Source organism: Hyperolius riggenbachi, chromosome 2 (assembly GCF_040937935.1).
Source record: "Hyperolius riggenbachi isolate aHypRig1 chromosome 2, aHypRig1.pri, whole genome shotgun sequence".
NCBI classification, from domain to species: domain Eukaryota; kingdom Metazoa; phylum Chordata; class Amphibia; order Anura; family Hyperoliidae; genus Hyperolius; species Hyperolius riggenbachi.
The window spans coordinates 117827108-117851761 of NC_090647.1; the positions used below are offsets into that span (position 1 = coordinate 117827108).

General features: G+C 44.4%; 1 protein-coding gene across 2 annotated transcripts; it reads left to right on the top strand.

The window, feature by feature from the left end:
• The first annotated feature begins 867 nt into the window (after positions 1 to 867).
• TRIM13 (tripartite motif containing 13) lies at positions 868 to 16289 on the top strand. Of its 2 annotated transcripts, none has more exons than XM_068267258.1 (2): positions 868 to 955; positions 14910 to 16289. In XM_068267258.1, exons 1-2 carry the CDS (start codon positions 938 to 940, stop codon positions 16137 to 16139), a joined length of 1248 nt encoding a protein of 415 aa, XP_068123359.1. In that variant the 5' UTR covers positions 868 to 937; the 3' UTR covers positions 16140 to 16289. The 2 variants fall into 2 exon arrangements, with proteins under 2 accessions (XP_068123359.1, XP_068123360.1); XM_068267259.1 differs by lacking the exon at positions 868 to 955 and adding an exon at positions 4648 to 4907.
• Positions 16290 to 24654: the final 8365 nt, after the last annotated feature.

Below are 24654 nucleotides of genomic sequence, written 5' to 3' on the forward strand. Positions count from 1 at the left end.
TGCCATAGGATGCTATCTGTTACCTGGAGTCTTTCATTTCTGTTACTGGGGGAAATGTAATAATGCGACCATTTGTTTAGCTCCTTTCTCCTGTCGGACCTAAAGTACATTATCCAGCCACATATCATATGTTGCAGTCTGTAACTGGAGTGCTGTTGTCTGTTACTAGGGTCTGCTATGGGATGCTGCCTATTTGGAGGGGGGGCGGGGGTGTCTGTCATAGGATGTTGTCTGTTACTAGGGCTTTCTTTGGGTGCTGATAGTCTGTCTTGGGGTGTTGTCTTTTACAGGGGGGTCTTTCTAGGGCAATTTAGGCGCCTGCTAGGGCAATATAGGTGCCCGTTTGGACAAATTAGAAAATATAGGTGCCCGCCAGCGGTAGATATTTGGGCGCCGCCATAGACGCCCATTGAAATAGCAGTATATACAATAATATATATAATAATAAATATAATAATTATAATATTATTGATATTTTATTATATTTCTTTACACTTTAATAGTAGAATATCAGTAAATTTACCAATATTCTATTATCGGCTTTCCTGAGTGCCGGAATTTCCAGGCGCCCTTTTACTACGGATGCCTAATCCCCTTCAACTCCTACCCCCTTTTTCCCAAGGGTGAATTTTAGTGTTTGTCCTAGGAAGTATTTTATCGAAATACACCACTGGTGCCATGCTGCTTGCATACACCACCTATCTCTTCTCTTCATACCATTGCCTGCCCTAGTCAACCAGCCCTGACTAGAGCCAGCCCACGGGCAGACGGTGCTACCTTCACCTGCCTAGCCCTACGCCGAGTCATGCATGTGAAAAGCTGCAGTTGCTGCACTGCAGCATCCCAGCAGTCACATGACTGACTGGACCAACTGTCTTCCTTATTGTCCTACCTGCCTGCAGCCCTGTATATAGAGCCCGGCAAGCGATGCTGCAGAATGATACTAATAACACAGGTGAGTAGTAAGTGATGGGTGAATCTGACTCCTGGGCTGTCTGGGACTACAGACAATGGTGTACACCAATACAAAAAAGAGTATCCAGTGGCGTAACAATAGGTGATGCAGAGGATATGACCACGCCACATACACTAAACCACAGGGGCCCACCAGGGGCCCTTCTTCAACCACTGTATTAACTTTTTATTGGCGCTATGCTAGTAATTATTGCCTCTTTATGTTCTTTAAATAGTGGTAATCATTAATATACTGTAAGTTTTCCCTCCCCTGCTTATACCTCTCTAATATTGCAGCTGTCCTTCGAAGGGCTTAGGGGGCAGCGGGCCCTTAGTGATTTAGCTACGCTACTATAGATATCTTCAGTCTTCACCATGTGCCCACAGTCCTACTCAAAATTCATACACTTGCTAGATGGTTCTTGGTCGGGGCCACCTCTGTATAGAAGGTAAGGTTTTGTACAGCAGCCATGATGCATAAGCAAGAGATCATCTGGCCTGTTGGATTGCCCTGTCCAAGAGCAGGCCAAGGGTATTTTTATCTTCCTTACCCCTCATGGTCCATCATGCACTGCATCATCATGCCTCTGCCTCATCTCCATGGCAACAGAATGCCTATTTGTACAGCACTCATTCCTAAACTGTGGCCTGAGGGATCGATTTCCTTGCAACGTGTCTGTACAGAACTCAGCCCAGAACTGTCACCAGAGGGGAATTATTATACACAGCTGACAGTTACAACATGGAAGGAATATAATGGAACAAAAGCGAGATCATTTTCAGCCCAGTAATTTTTAGTACCTTAATAGACACCCACAAATAGCAAAACAATGGTGATCTCATTATCATAACAGTGGTGACCTCATTATCATAACAGTGGTGTGGCAGATTCCATGAATGTGCTAATTATCTCATAGTTGTTTTCTGTTCTTTCTTTATTGATTGTCTCAGTGCTCTGCTATTATTATCATCATTTATGCAACAGAACACTTCAGCTTCAACAAACTAGTGCTAAAGTTGTGTATCTGTGTCCGTTTGTTTCAAAAGCTAGAATTCACTTCATTTCTTCAAAAACAGATAGGATAGATTATTTCAATATAATGGTTCAGCATCCTAGTAACATTGTAGTGGGCAGGGGGGTAGTGGGCAAGGCAAGCAGTGGGAGTCTGACTTAGGGCACTAAAACCACCAGAAATGGCCCTGCCCCCATCTTCATATCACTGAAACTTAGTATATTGCTACTATGATGGGCAGATAGTTAGCACTCTCACCTTGCAGACCCTGGTTCTAATCTAGGTCAGGCATTGATTAAGCCTCAAATCTCAGCCCCTAACTACGTGCCGCCGCTGCCGGACTGGAGCGGGGTGGTGAGTGACATCGTCCTCCATCTCTGCTGAGAGAGGAAACATTCGGGAACGGAGGGGAGCCACCTCTGCCATATTAGGCGCCTTAGGCACGCGCCTACAGTGCCTTATGGTAAATCCGGCCCTGTGAGGGACTGCTAGTGACATGACTTCAGACTGTCATCTTAAAGTTAACTTGAAGTGAGGAAACTTACCTATGTAAAAGGAAGGCCATAGAGCAGTGATGGCTAACCTTGGCACTCCAGCTGTGGTAGAACTACAAGTCCCATGAGGCAATGCAAATACTCTGACAGCTCTAAGCATAACTCGGGGAGGCAGATGCATGATGGGATTTGTAGTTTTGTCACAGCTGGAGTTCCAAGGTTAGCCATCACTGCCATAGAGCCTTCCCGTTTCTCAGCCGTCCCATCATCCTAGCGCCGTTCCTTGTTGAAGTAATTCAACCTGCTAGGTCGAATACCCCTTTGGCACCCCTGTGGCGTCCCTCAGTACTTCTAGAGATGAGCACGTTCAGGCTTGCGCATGTGCATATGGAGACGCAAGTACTGCTGAAGGCTGCCCGAGGTATGCCAGTAATGTACAACTATATGGGCAGTGTGGTTACATACAGCAATGCAGCACACAGCAACATGCTTGGTGTGAACATACCCTAAGGCCAGGTTCACAGTGTTGCCGTGTGACGTAACAGCTGCATTCTAACGCAGCTTGCGACACTGCCGCGTTCGGAATGGATTGGGAAGTGTACACAGGTGTACTGCATCCCTGTCCATTTTGGTATACAAGACAGCGAGGTAGTTCACTTGGGCTGAGTTAGCAAAACCAATGCAAGGAAAACCGAAGCAGAACTGGTACAAAAATGGAGAAGCCTATCCCTACAGGAACAGGAAATTTCGGTGCCTTGGGCTAATGGACTATCTGGGCGCCCCATAGACACTAATGATAAATACCGGCCAAAGAAGAAATTAGGGCACCCCATAAAGAGCAGGCGCCAGGCCCGTCCAACCAAAATTTTTCATTTTTACAATTAGTGTTTCGAAATATCCTTTTCAAATTAGTTTATAGAATTACAATATTGAGATGTGAGCGAACCGTTCGCCAGCGAACCTCTATGGGCCGCTACTACTTCCGGGTCGCTATGACCCGTAGTAGAATGGCTGCGCTGGGCCGGCGGTGCGCGTCTTTGATCGCGCGCCTGTTGCCGGGCACTCTCTGCGCATGAGCATGATGTCACTCATGACGTCACGCACATGCGCAGAAAGTGCCCGGCAACAGGCGTGCGATCAAGGACGCGCACCGCCGGCCCAGCACAGCCGTACTACTCCGGGTCATAGCGATCTGGAAGTAGTACAGGGTGAGGGGATTCGCCGGCGAACGGTTTCGCCGACATGTCTAATTGTCAATTATCGTTTTGATCTTCATTATATTACAGATCTATCGCTTTTTGTATTAACATTATTTGCAGAGAAGAGATTTGGGCATCCGATCAATAGCGTCCAACCTACTCTTCTAAACGAAATGTTTCGTTTTGAGATTTAGAATATTGTAAATTATTGTTTCTAACTTTAATATCTTAGAAATGTATTGCTTTTTGTGTTAATGTTATTTGGAGTGGAGAAAGGGAGTTTTTGGATTAGGCAGTAGGAAGGGGGTTTTAGGGTTAGGCGTCAGGAAGGGGGGGTTTAGGGTTAGGCACCCTCAGGGATCTAAGGGTTAGGCCCCACCAGGGGGTCTTAGGTTTAGGCCCCACCAGGGGGGTCTTAGGGTTAGGCCTCACCAGGGGGGGTCTTAGGGTTAGGCCCCACCAGGGGGGTCTTAGGGTTAGGCCTCACCAGGGGGGGTCTTAGGGTTAGTTAGTGTTATTTGATGTATGCCATCCCTACAGCTTCATCTTTTCTTACTCAGCTTATTTCCCTGGACCAGTGTTGCCAATGCCAACTCATCCCTTTTAATTACTGACACATATGAATTATACAGGTTTTGTGGCTAGGTAGATGCAGTTAAGGCACCGACTGTGTGCAAATAGCCCCAGAACCTGTATAACTTAGATTTGTCAGTAATGAAAGCGATGAGTTAGCAACACTGCCCTGGACAAATCAATAACACATAGGAAAATCATCACCAATACTAAACATAGGAATACCCAGATAGCTCATGGCGACCTAGAACCACTAGGAAAGTGTAACGGGTTAAAAGAAACCAAAAGCCCTCCATTAAAAACTATAATTACATTTATAGCAATACAAAACACTGGTGATATTGCAAACAAACTACATTTCCCATGATGCTCTCTGGCAGTGTGGTAGGTGTATCCTATGATGTCAGATCCCATTGAACAGCCTTCAGATCCTGCTTGTATATGTAGTAAAAGCATGAATGGGCTGTGTGTGGTGTAGCAGCAAGGCTGTCTGAGCATTTCTGAAGCAGTCTCCATGGAGTTTGCTGGATGAAGGACATCATACATTGCTAATGTTCAGAGTGGAGGCCAGCAGAGCTATGCATGGACAGCAGCACTGCCTCAGGCAATGACAAAGAAGAACTGCCTGGAGAACTAGGAGCTCCCTGACCGACTCCAGCTCCCAAATGACTGCAGTGAGTTACCTTTCATAATGTGTTTTACCATAATTACCTGGCCTAGCACAGACAAGCTTACTCTCAGGTGACATGTTGACACTGGAGCTAAAAGAGATGAGATCGAAGAGTAGACTTCCTTGTTTGTTAGTTTTTTTTTATCTAAAAATGAAGAACACCTGACGTGAGCGAGATATGGAGGCTAATGTATTTATTTAATTTTAAACAATACCAGTGGCTTTGAATTCATGTGTTCATCACACACATAATAATGCATACGTTTATTGTGAATCCGGGGTCTGGATTGCTGCCAATTGCTGGTGGTTCCAAAAAATGCTTTGCCAATAAATGTCAATGAAGGGGACGCACTAGAGCATACATGTCAAACTCCGGCCTGCAGGCCAAATCTGGCCCTCAGAGCCATTAAATTTGGCACCCAAGTGATTTCCCCACTTTGCATTATGTTTGGCCCACCCACAGGAGGTATAGCCCTAGATCACCAGAGAAGCCATATGGGGAAGGTAGGGGGAATGCATTAAACACTAGGGAACTGTATAGGGGAGGGTGGGGTCCACTAGACAACAGGGAACTGTATAGGGGAGGGTGGGGGCCGCTAGACAACAGGGAACTGTATAGGGGAGGGTGGGGGCCACTAGACAACAGGGAACTGTATAGGGGAGGGTGGGGGCCACTAGACAACAGGGAACTGTATAGGGAAGGGTGGGGGCCACTAGACAACAGGGAACTGTATAGGGGAGCGTGGGGTCCACTAGACAACAGGGAACTGTATAGGGGAGGGTGGGGTCCACTAGACAACAGGGAACTGTATAGGGGAGGGTGGGGTCCACTAGACAACAGGGAACTGTATAGGGGAGGGTGGGGGCCACTAGACAACCGAGAACTGTATAGGGGATGGAGGTGGACCACTAGCTACCGAATAACTATATCGGGGTTGCAAGGGAGCCATTAAACACCGGGGAACTTTATAAGGGAGGAAGTTGGGCCAGTAGTCATTGAGGTTGGCCCTCGACTAGGTTACAGTGTTCAGTTCTGGCCCACTTTGTATTTGAGTTTGACACCCCTGCACTAGAGTGGTTGGATTAGGGCTAATAACAATCACAGGACATTAAGCATTTCAGGTGTGTTTGCGCTCCAGTGCAAAGATACGAGCGCTGCAAAATCACCTTTGAATTGCTTTTCAAATCAATTTTGAGTCTGAATGTGTTTTTTTTTTTTTAATTCAACAGATGTCCCAATGTCCGTCTTCCTGCCGTAGCAGATGAGGTCGCAGGCGCTTCTCTGATTGGAGCTGGAGAAGCTACTGCTAGGGGCAGGGCTACGGGTGAAAGCCAGACATTAGGGCACCTGCTGAATATATAAAACTTTATTTACACAGGCAAATTGCCTTCTGAATGCTGGTAATCGCTCTAGGAATTGCTGCACACAGTGGTTGTGGGATTTCAAAGCGCTGCAGCAATTTATTGTGGGTCCCCTGCCCTAAAGCCCCTGATTCTGGTACCCGCAGAGAAAAATATTCACCGATAAGCAAACTTTGAACTCATTTCTTAATAGATGAGCTCTTATGGTGCCCATACTGGGTACCATTTTTTTCAAATAGATAATTTTGTTCACTTATTCCTTTAGATCGAATATAAAGATTTTTCCAACATGTTCGATCTGATTTTTATTGAAAAAACAGGACAATCGATTATTTTTTCTTGATCAAAAAATAGGATTATTTTAAATGTTCATTCAATTCGATCGTTTTGGTCTAATAAATTGGAAAATTGAATGTTTTTATTGTACCATGTATGGGCACCTTTAGTTGTTGACTATTCTATAGTATTTTGATCTACTGGAATGGAAGTAGAAATAAAAAAACAAAAATCTTGAATTTTAGATCTCATCTTTAGCCATTCCTAGTGAGAAATTCTCCACACGTGATGCTGAGGTATGTGTTTGGACCGTGCCACACAAGCAAACCGGTCACAGCAACTAGTTGCTGCAACTAGACCTCATTAGATTACATTTGAATAGCCAGTAATGGCAGTTAGTTGCAGCATATGAGTTGCCTGCGTGATATGTCGCCATGAGCTCTCCCAAGCGACAGGAAAAGAATTGGCCAACAAGATGCAATCTGGCTTGCATGCAGACTGAATGCAGCTGAAACTGAGCCAATGAAATGGAGTCCGAGCAGCATACAATTGGCAAGCAAGCCTCAAGGACCTGCATCTCAATGACCATCTCTATTAAAAACACAATTTGCTGCTTTGCATACATGCTTTGCCATGTGGTGAATAGTGATAGTCAGTGCAATCCTAACAACACTGGCATGTGTGTACATTTTCATATAAATTGTATGTAGAGGGATTGGGTGGATCAAAATCGGCAGATATTGCATTTAATTGGCCCAGTTCTAAGCTACATTCAATTTGTATATTAGCATCTCATTTATCATCTATATAATAGTAAGTGGTGGAAGGGTTCCATGTAACTGAGCAACAGTGGACCAGCTGCCCGAGCAACCAATCAGATACTGTGTTATGTTAGAGCACTACTGGAGCTATCTGAAAATAAAATGAGTTAGCTACTCACCTATGGAGAGGGAAGGCTCTTGGCCTCTGTTGAATTTCCAAGCCTTCAGGATTCCTCAGCAGACTCTGGAAGCGCTCGCATCCCAGAATGCTTCAGAAGATGTGCGCTTCTGTACTGCGCATGTGTGAGCAGGACACGCAGGTGGGCAGTACGGATCCGCTTATATTCGGATGTAACTGTTACGTGAGTACATCCAAAGGCTGCCCGAAGAGGTATTTGATTAAGCTGGTGGATGAACTCCACCTGGGCCTGGCAACAAGAGGATGGAGAGAGGACTAGGAAGGCTCTATGGCAGTGATGGCCAACCTTGGCACTCTAGCTGTGGTGGAACCTTAAGTCCCATGAGGCATTGCAGTACTCTGACAGCTCTAAGCATAACTCTGGGAGGCAGAGGCATGATGGGATTTGTAGTTTTGTCACAGCTGGAGTGCCAAGGTTAGCCATCACTGCTCTATGGCATCCGATGTGAATATGACATTACAATAAAATTGCATTAGTAATTTGATTATATTGTTTGACGCAGTGCACCAGTGTGAACCCGAACTTAACTGGGTAAAATAAGTTAGCTACTTGCTTAGGTAGAGGGAAGTCTATGGATGGTCCAGAGGCTACTCATGGTCTACTTGACCCCACCGCTGCTGTACTTAGACCCTTTGAACATATCCCACATGAGCTTTCCAGGTATGTTTTTGTGGCCGCACTCCCCGCCTCATTACATGGGTACAAGCAAGCAATTACGCGAACGGCGTTTAGTCACGGCCGATCGGTTCTTTAAGATCCGCAACGACTCTGTGAAAAAGTTCAGGGTTTGCATGACTTCCCGTTCACACCTGTCGCATATACCTGCTGGCAGGGAAGATGAAGTAAAATGGATCGGGGAGCTCTCGTCGTCATGGGACATCGCTGTGATCCATCTTCTTTTGCCACAAGGTGAGTATTCAGCTTAAGTGGGTGAGACAACGGCAGCTTCCATCAGACAGGTGTTTAGCTGAGTGACGGATAAAGGTGCCCATACACTTGTCGATCACCAGATTTGACCATCAGATAGATCTCTCTCTGGTAAAAATCTGATCAGAGAGGGATCTATTGCTGCCACATACTGTACACAAATCGGCATGAAATCTAATGGAAAGCTGTGGAGCCACCTCCACCTGATGGGCTCTTAAGTCCCCCTGGGCTGTGCAGAGCATTGCAGCAGAGCGTACATTCATCTATCCACCAGCATGCCTCCTCCTGTGTCTTCTCTCCATGGCTCCGGGGTGCCTGTTTCCTGTGATCCAATGGAATGGGGGGGGGGGGGGGGGGGACTGGCCAGGGGTCCGTTGGTTGGATAGTGGCTGGCTATTGTAATGGTTTAAGGTTTCTGCCTCTGACACAGAAGACCTGGGTTAAAATCTCGGCTCTTCCTGTTCAGTAAGCTAGCACCTATTCAGTAAGGAGTTCTTGGGCAAGACTCCCTAACTCTGCAAACCTAACTCCCTAACTCTGAATTACCAGCATTCGGAAGCCAATTTACCTGTGTTAATAGTTTTTATATGGACTTGAAATCCCCGCCTCTTGTCTAAAGTCGGGCCTGGGACATTTTTTTTCTTTCCTCAAGATAGGTGCAAAGGATGCTGGGGGATTGATGTCATAACACCACCTCTCATGTCCATTTGATCTAATCCAGACAGACAGACATCTGAAATAAGAATTATAGCAAACAGACAGAATAAGACAGGCTTCAGCAGTTTTCCTGTCTCTTCTCTCTCCTACACACTGTGAAAAGAGAAGTAATTTGATCTAGGAAGGCGGAGGGACAGGGGAGGGAACCAGGCTGGAGGGGAGGACTCATACCGAGTGTGTACTTTAGCATGAGGATAAAGAAGCAAGTGCTGCTACATAAATAAATGTGAGTCTGTTCTATCCACTACGATGTACCAGATGTTAACTTTATATGTTTATCTAACTGTACACCATAGATAGACTACGTATATGTATTGCCATTCAAACCTTTTTTTGGCCGGAGGTGCTCTCTAAACTCCAACATTGAAAAAGGCAAATTCTAGTACTTTACGGAACCTTCCCAGTCCTCAGTCCGTTCCAGTGTTCCTGAGCTCTGCCCCGTTGAAGTTATTTGACCTGCAAGATCAGCTCTTCAGTACTCCTCTGGCAGATTTTTTAAGTATTCACGCCCCCAAGTACTTCTGAAGATGATTGTATCCATACTGTGCATGTGTGAGCCCGGACGCAAGTGCACGCTACAGGTGCACTTGTCTGAGGAGTACTGAAGGCTGCCAGAGTAGTCTCAAAGACCTATACGATCTTGCAGGTCGAATAACTTCAATGGGGGACAGTGCAGGAAATAAGGCCCGGTTTACACTTCTAGCAGACCCAAACCAAACATTTTTTTTTTAAAATTCAAAATATTTACTTGCACCACTCTGACACATACAAAGTTAAATAAACACTTCTTCAAGCCTATGAGCATTTCAGTGCATGCTTTTCACTCTTCTTTTTTCATAACTAGGGTTATACAGGTGGCAGCCATTAGTTCTGAGCTTATCCAGCTGGATGGATAGTGTAATGGTTAAGGGCTCTGCCTCTGACACAGGAGACCAGGGTTCGAATCTCGGCTCTGCCTGTTCAGTAAGCCAGCACCTATTTCAGTAGGAGGCCTTAGGAAAGTCTCCTTAACACTGCTACTGCCTATAGAGCGTGTCCTAGTGGCTGCAGCTCTGGCGCTTTGAGTCCGCCAGGAGAAAAGCGCGATATAAGTGTCTTTTAGTAGGAGGTTTTAGATCATGAGTGTGTTTGTCATCAGCTACCCTCCCTCCCAGGAGTGTCATCTATGTGAAATCTCACACAAGCTGAGATCACCTACCCTGTGACATCATCATTAGCAGCCTGTGTTTTGTTTATCTCCTCCACCAGTGTGCCGGATTCTGTCCCGGCAATATGAAAGGAAGGGAGGGGTTCCTCTAATAAATATAAAATATTTTATATTTGTCATCATGCAGCTGAAAAAAGGCTGCTATTTATTATTATAATTTAGAAAATAGATTTTATTTCTGAAATCTTGTATTTTTAATTTGGGTCCACTTTAATCAGTTGGTACGCGTTTTTTTTTTTTCTTCTCCATAGCAGTGCATTGTGAAAAAGATTTTAGTTAAAACGTGTTAAGAGTGAAAGGTGCGATAGGAAAACATGGGCATTACTTTGAAAATCAGTTGTCCTTTCAGTTATAACTGAGAGCAACTGCTTAAGTGTAAAGGGGCCTAATATGGAATGGACTGAGTGGGAAGACTCCATGGTATCCTGAGTCTTCCATCTGCATAGGTATGTTTCTAATGAAGTGAGTTTCCTCACTGCAGCTTTCTCTGGTGTTCTCTCTAGATGTTTTGGTAGCCTATCAGCAAAACACCTTTGCATTCCTGGCCTGCAAAATAAATCAAAATACAGCATGTTGTTCCAGTGGAACTTAACTTAAAGAGACACAAAAGTCTTTTTTTACCTTAATTTCTTATCCAGCGGCATCAGCATTAAATCCTAAGCAGATTTTTTGCATCCCTGGGGCAAAACAAGTGATTTATGGCTTAGAAATAGACCTGCAAAGTTCCCCGACTTTGCAGGTCACAGATTGTGCTGCCCTGGGGAGGCAGAGCTTTGTGCAGTAGCTCTGAACCTCTCCAGTCAATCTCTGCAGATCTCCGACTCTCCCCACCCCTCTCAGTGAAAGAAGACAGAGGGGCGGGGAGAGGTAGGGATCAGAGATTGACCGGAGAGGAGGCAGAGCTACTGCACACAGCTCTGCCTCTTACAAGAAGAAGGATGCGTGCCCTGGAACTTTGCAGGGTTATTTCTAAGCCATAAATCACTCATGTTGCCGCTGGATTTAATGCTGATGCTGACTGGATAATAAATTAATGTAAGAAAAGACTTTAGTGCCTCTTTAAATTTATACTACTTGTTCTACCTATTTGGGGTTTTTTCCCCACTTGCCATGTACTGAAAAAGTATTTTGCAGATAAGTGTCTTGATTCACTAAACCTACTGCGCACTATCATCACGGGTTAATATAAGCGTGCGCTCGCTCCACGCAGTCCTGTCAGAGAAGGATCGCACGTAAGTTAAGAGCCCATGCTTCAAACTGGTGCGTAATGTGCTCGTAGCATGACCGCGATAATTCACTAGCGCGGCCACGACTACATTAATTAATGTATTAGCGGACGTAGTAGCAGCCGCGCTAGTGAAGTATCGCAGTCGTACTACGACTACATAAGTTAATAGCGCACGCTGCACTGACAGGACCGCGTGTAGCATGCGCTAATATTAACCTGTGCTTTTTGTGCGCGGTAGGTTTAGTGAATAAAGCTTCGGATGAGAAAACATCTCTTGTAAGAGAACTTAGTAGAAAAGTTTATGTATTCTGGCCAAGGTGAGACAACTAATGAGGTAAGTTGTTTTTTTTATGGCATAATTATAGCTTCAGAAATAACTCCTGACAAAACACACGATAGGAAGAAGCTGACGTACTTCTGTGAGAGCAAAATTCTGTATAAACAAAGACTAAATGCAAACGGTAATCATAAGATCTAAAGTCCACAGTAACACTGAAATGTTTGAAGCATCAATAAGGATAAACATTGATGATATTCAGGTTTTTTATATGTATTATTTACCCTACATGTGACACTTGGCATTGATCTACAGTCACCATTCATGCATAAGTTTGGCTCCCTCCCTTTTACATGTGTAAAGTTCACCAGATTTTCAGAAAAGAAGGAAGACCGAGAGCCCAATATAGTGTAGTATGTATTAGTAGAGAATGGAAGGTATAATGAAACGTAAGTAATATACTCACAAACCAGGGTTGCCTCTGAAGCAACCACTGTTAAGGCAGGTGGGGAGAACAAGCCTGTCCCCACTCAGGAGTAAAACGTCGCTCTCCGTGGATTTTCAGGATCACAACCGAGTCCTTCATCTGGACTGTCCATGACACAATCAGATCATGGTGCACCCTGTGATATGAATGTATATTTTATTCATACATAATATATAGGTAAAAAATGTGATGAGACTCTTCCATCACCCCTCTTCCACCACCAGGCGGTGCTGCACCAATGACACCATCCCCTGGGTTACATTCACATGTCATATCATGTGATCAGAACTCAGAAGAGGATTTCTGCATTGCAGTGCCGCGAGTGGAGGAGAGGAGTAGCCGATTCAGGGACCACAGGCAGACCTTAAGGCCTGGTTTCTGTCTATGCAATTCCAGATGTGTTTAGGAAACGCAGAGCAACGCGTTCAGGAGGGACATCAGAACGTGAATAGACTGCGCTGTCCGGTGTTTCCATGAATCTCACAACCCATTGTTGCATGCATTTCAATGCTTTCACAAGGGCGATTCCATTCATTATGATGAACTGCGCCAGAGAAAATTTCAGAGCAATGCAGTGCCATGCGTCGTGGTTACCATCTGCATTGCTTGCACTATTACGATTTGCTGTACAACCCCCAAGCCGTTTGCTTAAAAAGACACTTAAGTCAGAAATAAAAAATAATTTTTACTTGCCTGGCGCTTCTAACAGTCCCCTGCAGCGGTCCCGTTGCCTTCGCAGTCACACACAGAGCCTCCGGTCCCCCGCAGCCGGCTAGTTTCGTTTTCGCTGACAGGGAGTCGGTAGGCTTTCTGCTCCTGCGCAGGGCTCACCACACGTATCCTCCTTCATGTTCCCATTCTCAATAACGTCCTGCACAGGCGCAAGACGCTATTGTGGATGGGAACGCGAATAAAAATATGCGTGGCCAGGCCTGCCAGAGAAAACAAAACTAGCTGGTGGCGGGGGTCCGGAGGCTCCGTGAGTGACTGTGAGGGCACGGAATGGCTGCAGGGGGCTGGTAGAAGCCCCAGGAAAGTTAACCTGATGTGTGCGTTGTTTTTTTTTTTCCTGTCTCTTTAACGTTCCGTGAGAAAGTAAAATGAAGAGAACCACCTATCACAGTGCGATGTTCAGTAGCAGCTGCTATAGCAGACTTGTTATATTCAGATCTCTTAGTGCCAGGCATGCAGCTATAATAATCTGTTACCCTGTTACTTTTATTCCTTCTTGGAGTAAACACTTTATTCATTAAATTCAATTAGTGCATTATACAGTAAGTAAATTACACAGTTTCAGTAAAGTGCAGGGAGTTCCTGCTGTCCTCCTCACCTGAACCGTGGCTAAGCACAGGAATTGTTGATTCAGCCAAACATTACTATTGCCATTACTGATAGCAAGGATGGCATACACCAATACTAAAAGCAACATCTTATTGGGAAGAAACCATAACTTTAATCCGGCTGTCTGTGGAAAAAGTCTGTAGACTAGGTCTAAAAATTAACAGGTTGGACAGCAGATATGTTTCAATTTTTTTCCCCCTTAATAACCACCAAAGCACCCCCAGAAGTTCACCATTTTTGGCCTTTCTCTAAAGATTTAGTATGTGGCTGTGTAGTTTTTGATTGAGGCCCATTTTACACTTGCACTGAAATCCTGCGTTGCATTAACCTGTTTTACCGCAGGGTAACGCAATGGTAGTGGGGCCTGGCACACTTAACGCGTTGCACCAGAAGTGCCTGATCTGAATCCATGGCAGCGCAGCTGCAGCAGAAGTAATGTAACACAATGGGCAATGCAGGAACTTTAAATACGATGGCGGCACTCATGCGCGGAATGACGGTAATAAGATGGGGAAACCCAGAAATCCCAGTGATGTATTTTCTGTCCAGGAACTACGACACTAGGTGGGGGGAGGAGGGTGACGCTATGTATATGACCCTGTCGGCGCATTCTGCTGCAGGGTCAAAACCACATTTCAGGTGTAAAACCATCCTGAAATGGTACCTATAATAATGAGGACAGGGGCATAGCTGGGTCACGATGGTAAAGTCTGAGATGGACAAACGGCAATTATGCATGTGTGGATCTTTGGTAATGTCAGTGGCTATATATGAGACTCTGTAACTAGCAAGCTGACTGCCACTGAACCATAGCTTCTAGGACAAGTAGGATACATTGATCTGTGGCCAGAAATGGCCCAAGGCTCTGTAACAAACAAGTCCCTGGTGGATAATTTTATCTTTTATAGCTCAATAGCATACGTAGTGTATCATTATAGCTCTTGCATTTTGATTGATCAAAAAGAAATACCTGCCTTATGTACAAAATGTGGTCTAATAGAAAAGAAGTACTTGTTTCATTTACAAATCTGAATGTAAAATGACATTTTAGAGGCTGAATGGTCAGACAACGGGGGCATCTTTTATACAGCAGGCACACAGAGTAGTTTAAAATGCAGTATTGGCTATAACAGTACATATAACAATTTCAGTATCTGCTGAATTAATTCCTCTTGTGTTGTTGGGATGTTTTCTTTGATTTGTGGCTTGTGTGCTTTCTTTAGAATACCATGGATGTCCTGGAGGAAGAATTGAAGTGCCCCATCTGCCATTGCGTCTTTGAAGACCCGAGAGTCCTACCTTGCTCTCATAACTTCTGTAAGAAATGTCTAGAAGGTGTCCTTGAGGGCAATTCTAGGCCAATGTTATGGAGGCCTTCGTTATTCAAATGTCCAACCTGCCGTAAAGAAATTTCAACCATGGGTGGCAACAGTCATCAGGTGAACTACGTGCTGAAAGGAATTGTGGAAAAATATAACAAGATCAAGGCTGCTCCAACAATGCCACTATGTAAAGATCACACTGGACAACCCCTGAACATCTTCTGCTCTACAGACTTAAAGCTGATCTGCGGTTTCTGTGCTACCAGCGGAGAACACAAAGACCACATCTTTTCCTCTTTTGATGATGCCTACAGTCAGGAAAAGCGCTCCTTGGAGACCCTGTGTCGGGGTTTTGAACGCTGGCAAAGCATGGACATCCAAACCCATTTGGATCTACTGGAGTCCAGCAAGAAAGAAGCTCTTCAATTGCTGACGAAGGAGTCCGACAAAGTGAAGGCTTATTTTGAGAAGCTGCAGCATTTACTGGAGCAGAAGAAAAATGAAATCCTCTCCGATTTTGAAACCATGAAACTTGAAGTCATGCAAGCTTACGACCCAGAAATCAACAAAGTGCACACGATTATAAATGAGAAGAAAAAGGCTTGTGACATCGCTGAGGACTTTAAGAACATCACAGATCCGTTTCAGTTCCTTCAGAGAATGGAAGAGTTTCGGGAAAAAATCCAGCGCATCAGAGCGCCCTTACCATCCGCTGCAGATATAGCCGCTATTTCTTGCATGAAAAATTTCGATACCAGTATGTGGGATCATTACAGAATTATAGATGTGGATAAACTATGTTTGCCACAGAAGACACCAGTCAGACGTCAAAGGATTCATTTGAAATTCCCCTTTTCCTTCAGATCCGTAGCTCTAGCAGTATTGCTTCTAGTGTTAATGTTGGTGGCAGTTTATGTAGAGCCACATATTGACTTTAGCCAGGTCTATGATGACTACCTGCAGCCAGTGATTGCTTACTCATCAGACACGGCCGTTTGGATGGCTCAGAAAACATCCGTTTACTGGGAGCAGATTGCAGAACAGACATGCTTAGTTGCTGAAATCTTGAATAAGTATTGCAGGATGTTACTGGAGCAAGTGGCACTTTATATCTGTAAATACCGAATGTAACATCTTTCACAACTACTGGGTGAAAGTGGGCAAAGAGAATCTATTTAAATCAATCTATGAGGGTGCGTTGTTAAAGGAGATGACAGCTTAGTGAACATCTTTTCCATTCAAGCCCTCAGTTATACATGCAGAGTAATAAAATAAATTAAACCTAAAAGTTCTTGCTCAGCATTATTTAACTGCAGATCTTATAGGACAATTCCCTCCCCATGGCTTAATTCTCTTGAGAGGTCTTCTCTGTACACCTCCAGCATACTCCTAGTCAGGGCTGGTGCTTCCATAGAGTCAAACTGGGCAATGGCTCAGGGTCTCAAACTCCTTTGGGGCCCTACAGGTCAGGAACTGTAAAGGTCATACGTTTGTCAGTACAGCATGAAAATGTAAAGGGCCCCAAATTTAGTTTTGCCCAGGGCCCCATTTTACCTGAAACTGTCCCCGATCGTAGTATAACACTATCTCAATACAACTATGTAAAGCAAGTACTGTATAATCGAACACAAGGAATCCAGCACAGGAGATTTGGGCACAGCCGGTGCCACCATAGGCCGTTATAGGAATTACAGGTATAGCAGCACACAGGGAGTAACTTCGGCGCCGTCAGAAGACAGAGTTGTAGTTACTTTTAAAACACTGTAATAATTCGGCCACCAGCAATAGCTGGAAGCTGAATTACATCATTCCCTACTATCTACGTGCACCTGGAAGGAGAATAGTAATTAACGCCACCTGGACTTGTGCAGCAGCAGGATAAGCCATATATCAGCTGTATCCTGTGCCCAAGTCTCCCGGCGGCGATTACTCAGGAGTCAGATGGAAGATGCAAGCAGCTATCGCTCACAGACATACTAACAACGCAGACTGTGCACCCCACACACTTATTCAAGGTGCACATCTCATGGGGGGCTAGGATAGGAGGAATCCTAAGCTGAATGCTCTACTTGACCCCATGCATAAGCCAACTTCCCAACTATTAGCTCATATTTATACTGTAGTACAAAAATGGCTTCTTATCTGTAACTACATTCTGTAATTCAGTTTAAATAATGTCCTACTAAATGCATATAAAATGGTTCCCGAACATGGCCTTAAGCATCTATTCTAATTTTGTAATTAAATACACTATTATATACACTAAATACACCATTTATTTTCTACGCTGCTACTCTTCAGCTACCACCTGTGTTTTTACGACTTGTGTATTAGTGGTGAGTCAGATGATGCTGTTCTGGTAATGAATTGGGCTTGCTGTGGTTCAGTCTCTGCCACACCCGCGTTGTGTGCTGTCACACCCTGCCTGTGGGAACTGCACAGCACAAAGCTGGGAATCCACACTGTTCACTTCTGTCTATTACTAGACAATAAGTCCTGATGAGGGTGGCTGGGGAAGCTGAAGTTCTGTAGTAAAAGGAATAACCGAAGGGAGGCAGGGAGCACACTTGTCTATGCAGAAAACCATGAGTTTTCTGTCATGTGCGCTTCTGCAGTTTTATGTTATATTATTTGCAGTGGCGTAGCTAAGGAGCTGCAGGCCCCGATGCAAGTTTTACATTGGGGCCCCCCAAGCACTCTACATAACTGATACGGCGCACCAAAACCTGCCAATGGCAACTACAGTGTCAGGGGTGCAAGAAGGGGATGGAGAACAGTTTGGTAATGATTACCACCATTCAAAGTATCTATAGAAGTGATTATTATTAGCACAGGAATAGAGGTAATACTGTAGTTGCGGGAGGGCCCCTCTGGCCCAAGGGCCCCGATGCGGTAGCAACATCTGCAACCCCTATTGCTACGCCCCTGATTATGTGCCTTTTTTCATGTTTGTTTTGAATTTTCAATATTTATATTCAGTAAGTGAAAACAATACATTATCAGAAAATGATTTTACAAAATGCATGCGTTTTTATTTCACATAGGAAAGCATTGCATGCGAACAGCATGAAATATGTGGGAAGAAGGAACGTTCGGTGCAATTTTAAAACGTATATAAAAAAAGATGCGATTCTTGTGTGGTCTATAGACTTACACTGTATGCGACTTTGGATGTGTTTTCCACTATGCGACAAAACATGTGCAATTCACATAAGTGTGCCCCTGCCTAGGTGTGGACTGGCTGTCGAATAGACATAATTGGTAGCTAGGGGAAGATAAAGGAGAACGGCCTGCAACGCATCTGACTACTTTTTCTTATTAGAACATTTTTGTTAATAAAGTTAGTTTATTGTAATAATGTACGCTATTATGCAGAATCTACATTGCCAATTGGCAACCACAGTAAACTTCTGTATTCTCTGATTGGCCTAATACTTCTAAGACTTCTGATTTGGCCTAAAATTTCCAAGTCCCAGTAATGCAGGATTACCGATTTCTGCGGCGAACAGATAATTCTGGAATTCAGAAAGTCATCCCTAGTTGCAGATGTTTTTCATACTGTGTGCTCCTACTGGATTTTTGGGATAAATCTGTAAGCTATGTACACACTTTAGATATGTGGTTATGATTATTTTAGCTAATAAAAATTTAGTGTGTGTACAGGTATCTTTCAGTGTCGATGGCCTCTCCTGTAGCTATCAGCCCTATCAGATTATTGTCCCCAGATTTTTATTTTCCATGTGGGACTCTCTTTGCCTCTTGTGCCTCTTCCCTCTCCAAAGAGCAGAACATGCTTATCCATACAGTCGTCCCAAAACTGCAGATTGCTTTGGGCAACAAATCGTGCAGGTGTGTCCATAACTTTATCCCCTGCCATGTTGTTTGTGATCTGAATTTCAGCCTAGGGTTATTTGAGCAGTGCGTTTCCTTCCATGTTGCCTAGTGGAGTTGTTACACATCTTGTGGCAGCAGCGTTGTCTAATGTGTAAAGACCTCATCCCTCTGCTTTCCGCATTAGGACCTCTACTATCATGCCACAGGCTGATTCTCACACTCACATACACTGACATTGTAAAGCCATAGCAAAAGAAGCTCAATCCCTGTTCTATCAGTTCTGCCCATGCACCACACACCCTTCTCTTTGATGGCATTGTTGGTGATATTTTCTCCAAAGATGTTCACTTTGAAAACTGACAGGTGTTGTCTTCTCAGGGTGGTCTTATATTGATCTCAGAAAAGACACACCTCGTCTTTCTGGTTTTCTCCTGACTCTTTCAAAGCTGAAGATGCTGAAGAGGTTGTTGCGGACAGCTGTGTTCTCAGCATGCATCTTTCTTCATGGTAAAGTGTGCAGGTGCATGGGCCCCGCAAATACTTCTTCAGGCATCTGTACCTTGTGTGTTATGGCTCTGGGAGACTCAGAGGACAGAATCCCCTATTGCTATGCCACTCTTGCCTTGAAGTGGTAGATTCCCAAGTTCAAATGCCAGTCAGAATACCATTTACATGGAGTTTGCATGGGCTTCCTCTAGGTCATAAATAGTCAGACTCTGGCCCACAGAGCCATCAAATTTGGCTCGCAAATGGTTTCCTCACTTTGCATGATGCTTTGCCCACTCGTCTAGACCACCAGGGAAGCTATATTAGAGGTGAAGCGGTATCGGGAAGGCACTAGACACCAGAGAACTGTATAGAAGAGGGGCTAACTAGACACCCGGGAATTGTTTAGGGGTGCAAAGGGGGGGGCCACTAGACACCAGGGAACTGTATAAGGGAGGGAGGGGACTACTAATCACCACGGAACTGTATAGGGGAGGAAGGTGGGCCGTTAGACACCAGGGAACTTTAAAAGGGAGGGAGGTGGCCACTAGACATTGAAGTTGGTTTCAGTGTTAGATTTCAGCCCACTTTGTATTTGAGTTTGACACCCCTGCTCTAGTTGCTCCAGTTCTCGCCTATATACCCAAAACATGCCACTGCCATGTTTAACTGTCTTTCTCTGAAATAGACTCCAGCCTGTAGTAGTCACATTAGATTATGAACCTAAGAAAGGATAGTAAGTAATGTGACTGGTACAAAGTACTCTGTAGATTGCTGAAGAAAACATCTCACTGCCATAGAAATACATTATAATAATCACAAGAGTAGGTTTAGCGTTCTGCAGTCTGTGACGCTGGAGGCCTGTTTTTGCACAGACTGTAAGGAAACACCGGTGTTCTTTATGTCCACGTCATCCAGTAAGGTTTCTCTGTTCATGTTTCCATCAGTATTGAAGTACAATCCGGATCAGTTAGTTTCAGCACACTAGATGACTTAGCTGTGCTTTAGGTAAGGGTTGCTGTATTTCCTTTATGTAAAAGCTCTGAGCTTATGCTGTAAATGATAATTGCTCATCCTTGACTCCTCTATCTTCTCACTTATGTGTTACCAGAGCCTCCTGGGAGTCACAGCAACGCTCAGAGTACACAGAGAAAAGAGCTAGTATATTAAAGAGTAACTGTCAGGCTGCAGAAGCTAATTTAAACCTCTATTCTCCTGTGTTAAACAGTTTAGAAGGAAGCCCAAAAGCAATTAGTGAAGATAAAAATCTCAGTTACCTTTGATGTGTGCTTATCAGCAAGTCTGTTATTCTTAAGAAGACGCAAGCCACATTCCATACTGCAAAGCATTCTGGGGCTCTCCCCTCGGCTGCTAATGAGACGTTACAGCAGCTTGTAATCGCGTAGCACTGATAAATCTCGGGCAGAGTACACTGCAGGAGTCAGCTATTGTTCCTAGCCACATGGCTCATTAATATTCACTGCACACTGTGTTGTTCAAGTAAGAGCTTATCTGTGATCAGGAAGCAGGCAGGACATGACGACACATTTGACAGAAAAACATGGAGCCTGCCATGAGCTGTCAGGAGCATCTATCTCTGCATATACTATATACAAATTCTGTGAAGTACAAACGTGGACAGTGAAATGCATATGTAATGTAAGTACAGCCAATCTTTAGCTACTGATATATGTGTTTATTTTCTCTGAGACCTTATACCTAACAGCTCCTCTTTAAATCCTACTTGCCAATAACAAGTGAATAATATTCCTGCGGCTGCACAAGCCTCCTCATTCTGTTACATGGTGTTGAGGATCACATGGGGTTAGATGCAGATTTGTATTACTGTACATCTTGGCTAGTTTATTTATTAGATACAGACATTATAGGGTTTTCTTATATATTTTGGGAGTGAGTCAGTTGGAGTCATGACTGCATCTGCAGATTTGTTGGCACTACAACTTATTTTTTTTTTTTTTATGTCGCCCAAACTATTAATGTGTCAGACCAGGTCAAATTTGTTTTTAAAAGGAAATTCTTTATCTTTTAATCCAATTGCCATAACATTTAATTTAAAGTTGGATGAAACTGATATAAAATTCAGCAAAACTATTTTACCCATACAGTTATTTGCTTTTGTACAAAACTAATTTCCTTTGTTTGCAAATTGCAAGTTCTTAAAGTACAGTTGACCTGCTCTGAAAGCTGCCATATTTATATATTATAAAGTATCTAGTGACCATTTCTCTACTTTTCCAGTTTCTGTGAAGCGTGCAGCTGAGATAAAGCACTGCGAGGAATGTTTACTTCATTGTGGTTGATAAGAAAACCTACAAGAAAAAGACAATGTAATGACTTTCTCTGCATAGGTTGCTAAGTTTCCCATTGGAGAAGAAGGTGTTGTGTTTTATGCCTAGTACACATGATGACATTTTCCGTCAAATTGATTATTTCTGACAGGTCCGATCTGATTTCCAATCGATTTTTTTATATAGAAGTGATCGTAAAATCAATCAGAAAAACAATCAATTCAGATCGGACTTGTTGAAAATAAGCTATTCAACCGTCTATCGGATGGAAAATTGCATCATGTGTACCAGGCATAACGGACCACTACAGCGTGAAAAGTAAGCAGTTAAAAATCTAACAGAACCGACAGGTTTTGGACGAGTCCACCTCCTCATGAGGGTTTCTCAGGGTTTTCTTTGTTTTTAAAAGCATTTCCTGAACTGCACTTGCTGAGTCTAACTTGCCAGCCTCCGTACTCTCTTGCACACTATTTTGGCATTTAGACTTAGCAACTGCCATTCAGGAAATGCTTTTAAAAACAAAGAAAACCCTAAAAATCCCCCATGAGGAGTTGGACTAGTCCAAAACCTGTCGGTTCTGTCAGATTTTAACGGCTTACTTTTTTTTTTTTTTTCTCGTTATAGTGGTCCTTTAACTGTTTGCATGTCATTCCTCTTCCAATTATTTTTCCTAGCAGTATGCGGTTATTAATCTTAGAGCTGATAAGAAATGCTGAGTTTCAAACCACTTTAATTTCCACACTAGAATTAAAGTTACATAGGCACTTTGAATCCCTGTTACCCAAAACCGTACCTGATTGTTTTGGATGACCGCTTAGGCCAGTGGTTCTCAAACTAAGGCCCCGCGGGCCGAATGTGGCCCACCAAGGCTTTTTCACTGGCCCCCCCCCCAAACACAATCTATAACCTATAGATGCTGCCCACTGCACCTGTAAATATCGGCGGCCTGCATATAGAATAGCAGTGCTGGCCCCACCCATCCACATATTTTAGAAGCCAGCAAGCAGTCATTCGCTGGCTTCCAATCCAATTCTGCATCAGGTGACACTGCTGTCCAAATGGACGGCAGATTGTTACCTGGGTATGCTTCACTGTCTGGTGCACAAAGACGTTCTTTGGGCGCCGCAGGACTGAATGGCTGCTGCTGGGAGTTCTCCTCCGGGCATGATTGGGGGGAATCCATAACTAGATTCAATGTAATGTTTTCAACATAATTTTATGTAAGTTTCGGCCCTCCAGCAGTCTTAAAGGACTTCCGATGACAAATGTTTAAAAAAACCATAAAAAAAGTTATATACCTGTGTAACTTTGTAGGACACGGGGGACGCCGTCTGCGCCCTCCATGCCGTTCCGCCAGGTCCCCGCCGCTCATAGCCCCCCCGGACGGCTCCCGACCCCACGGCCAGGGTCGGGCTCTCTGCCTGTATCAAGATGGCCGCCGGCCCTGGCCGCGGCTGCGCACTCCGCATTGCCGCTAGTGCGGCTGCGCAGCTCCAGGGCCAGCCCTCCGATCCACGCATTCTGTTGCAACAGGATGCGTGGATCGGAGGGCTGGCCCTGGAGCTGCGCAGCCGCACTAGCGGCAATGCGGAGTGCGCAGCCGCGGCCAGGGCCAGCGGCCATCTTAATACAGGCAGAAAGCCCGACCCTGTCCGTGGGGTCGGGAGCCGTCCGGGGGGGCTATGAGCGGCAGGGACCCGGCGGAACGGCACGGAGGGCGCGGACGGCATCCTCCGTGTCCTACAAAGTTACACAGGTATATAACTTTTTTTAATGTTTTTTTTTTAAAACATTTGGCCTCGGAAGTCCTTTAAGTATGTTCCAGCCCTTGACCAAAAAAGTTTGGGGACCCCTGGCATAGGCGCAGTCTGAGCATAACAAGTGGTGTGTTCTGTTCTGTATAAAGAGGAGGGTGAGAGATGGGAGAAGCGCCCTGCTGCAGGCATAAGAATAGAAGAATAGTGGCCAAGCAACAGCAATCTATCTCGCTTGATTCCAACAAAGCAAGCCGCCAACATCCAGGGGCGCTGCTATCAACTATTGTTCGGATCTGGTGACCACTCTCTAAGATGTAAGCATAACTTTAATGCATTGACTGGCAGCAAGCTTCAACAATCCTATCCCCACTTTCATTTAGAAACCCTGACATATCTGTACTATGGGAACATAAAGAATAAAATAAAGACACTGACAGGTCAGTTCAGTTCTGAGGAAGGCGAAACTCCATTTCCCCATCACTCTCTTAGGCCCAGTGCACACCGAGCGGTTTTTGGAGCGATCCGCCGGCCGCATCCGCCTGTAAAAATGCTTGGCTAATGTATTGCAATGGGATGGTGCACACCGGCGGTTTGAGGTTTTTGCCAAGCCTCCTGCTGCGCGTTTGCGGTTTGCTAAAAAACCTCAAACCGCCGGTGTGCATCACACATTGAAATACAATAGCCAAGCGTTTTCACTGGCTGATGCGGCTGGTGGATCGCATACAAAATCCGCTTGGTGTGCACCCGGCCAAATATCTGCTCTCTGCTCCCAAAACCGCTAGCGTTTTGACGATCTGCTAGCGGTTTTGGTGTGCACTGGGCCTTCTCCCTATCTGATAATTACTGGAACCGAAAGGACAGCCAGGCAGCTGCCATCTGTTAAAGCAAAGCTGAAGCAAAAGTCCTCTTATGATATAATGAATTATCTGTGTAATACGGATAAAGAATAGAACGTTGGTAGTAAAGTAAAACGTCTGATATTTTTGTTTTCAGTTAGTTTGTTTTTATTTTATTTTTTCTATAACATTGTATCATTGTGTTACAGTTGCAATGTACAAACCACACTCTGTCTTTTGAACTATAAAACAAAGCAGAAATAATGACCCTTTGAACTTTCCTGCAGTAAAACCTTATCTCAAGCTGCCTTTCACTGTTTCCTGGCTGTTTAAAGGACAACTGAAGTGAAAGGTATATGGAGGCTGCCATATGTATTTCCATTTAAGCAATACTAATTTCCTGGCTGTCCTGCCGTTCATCTGC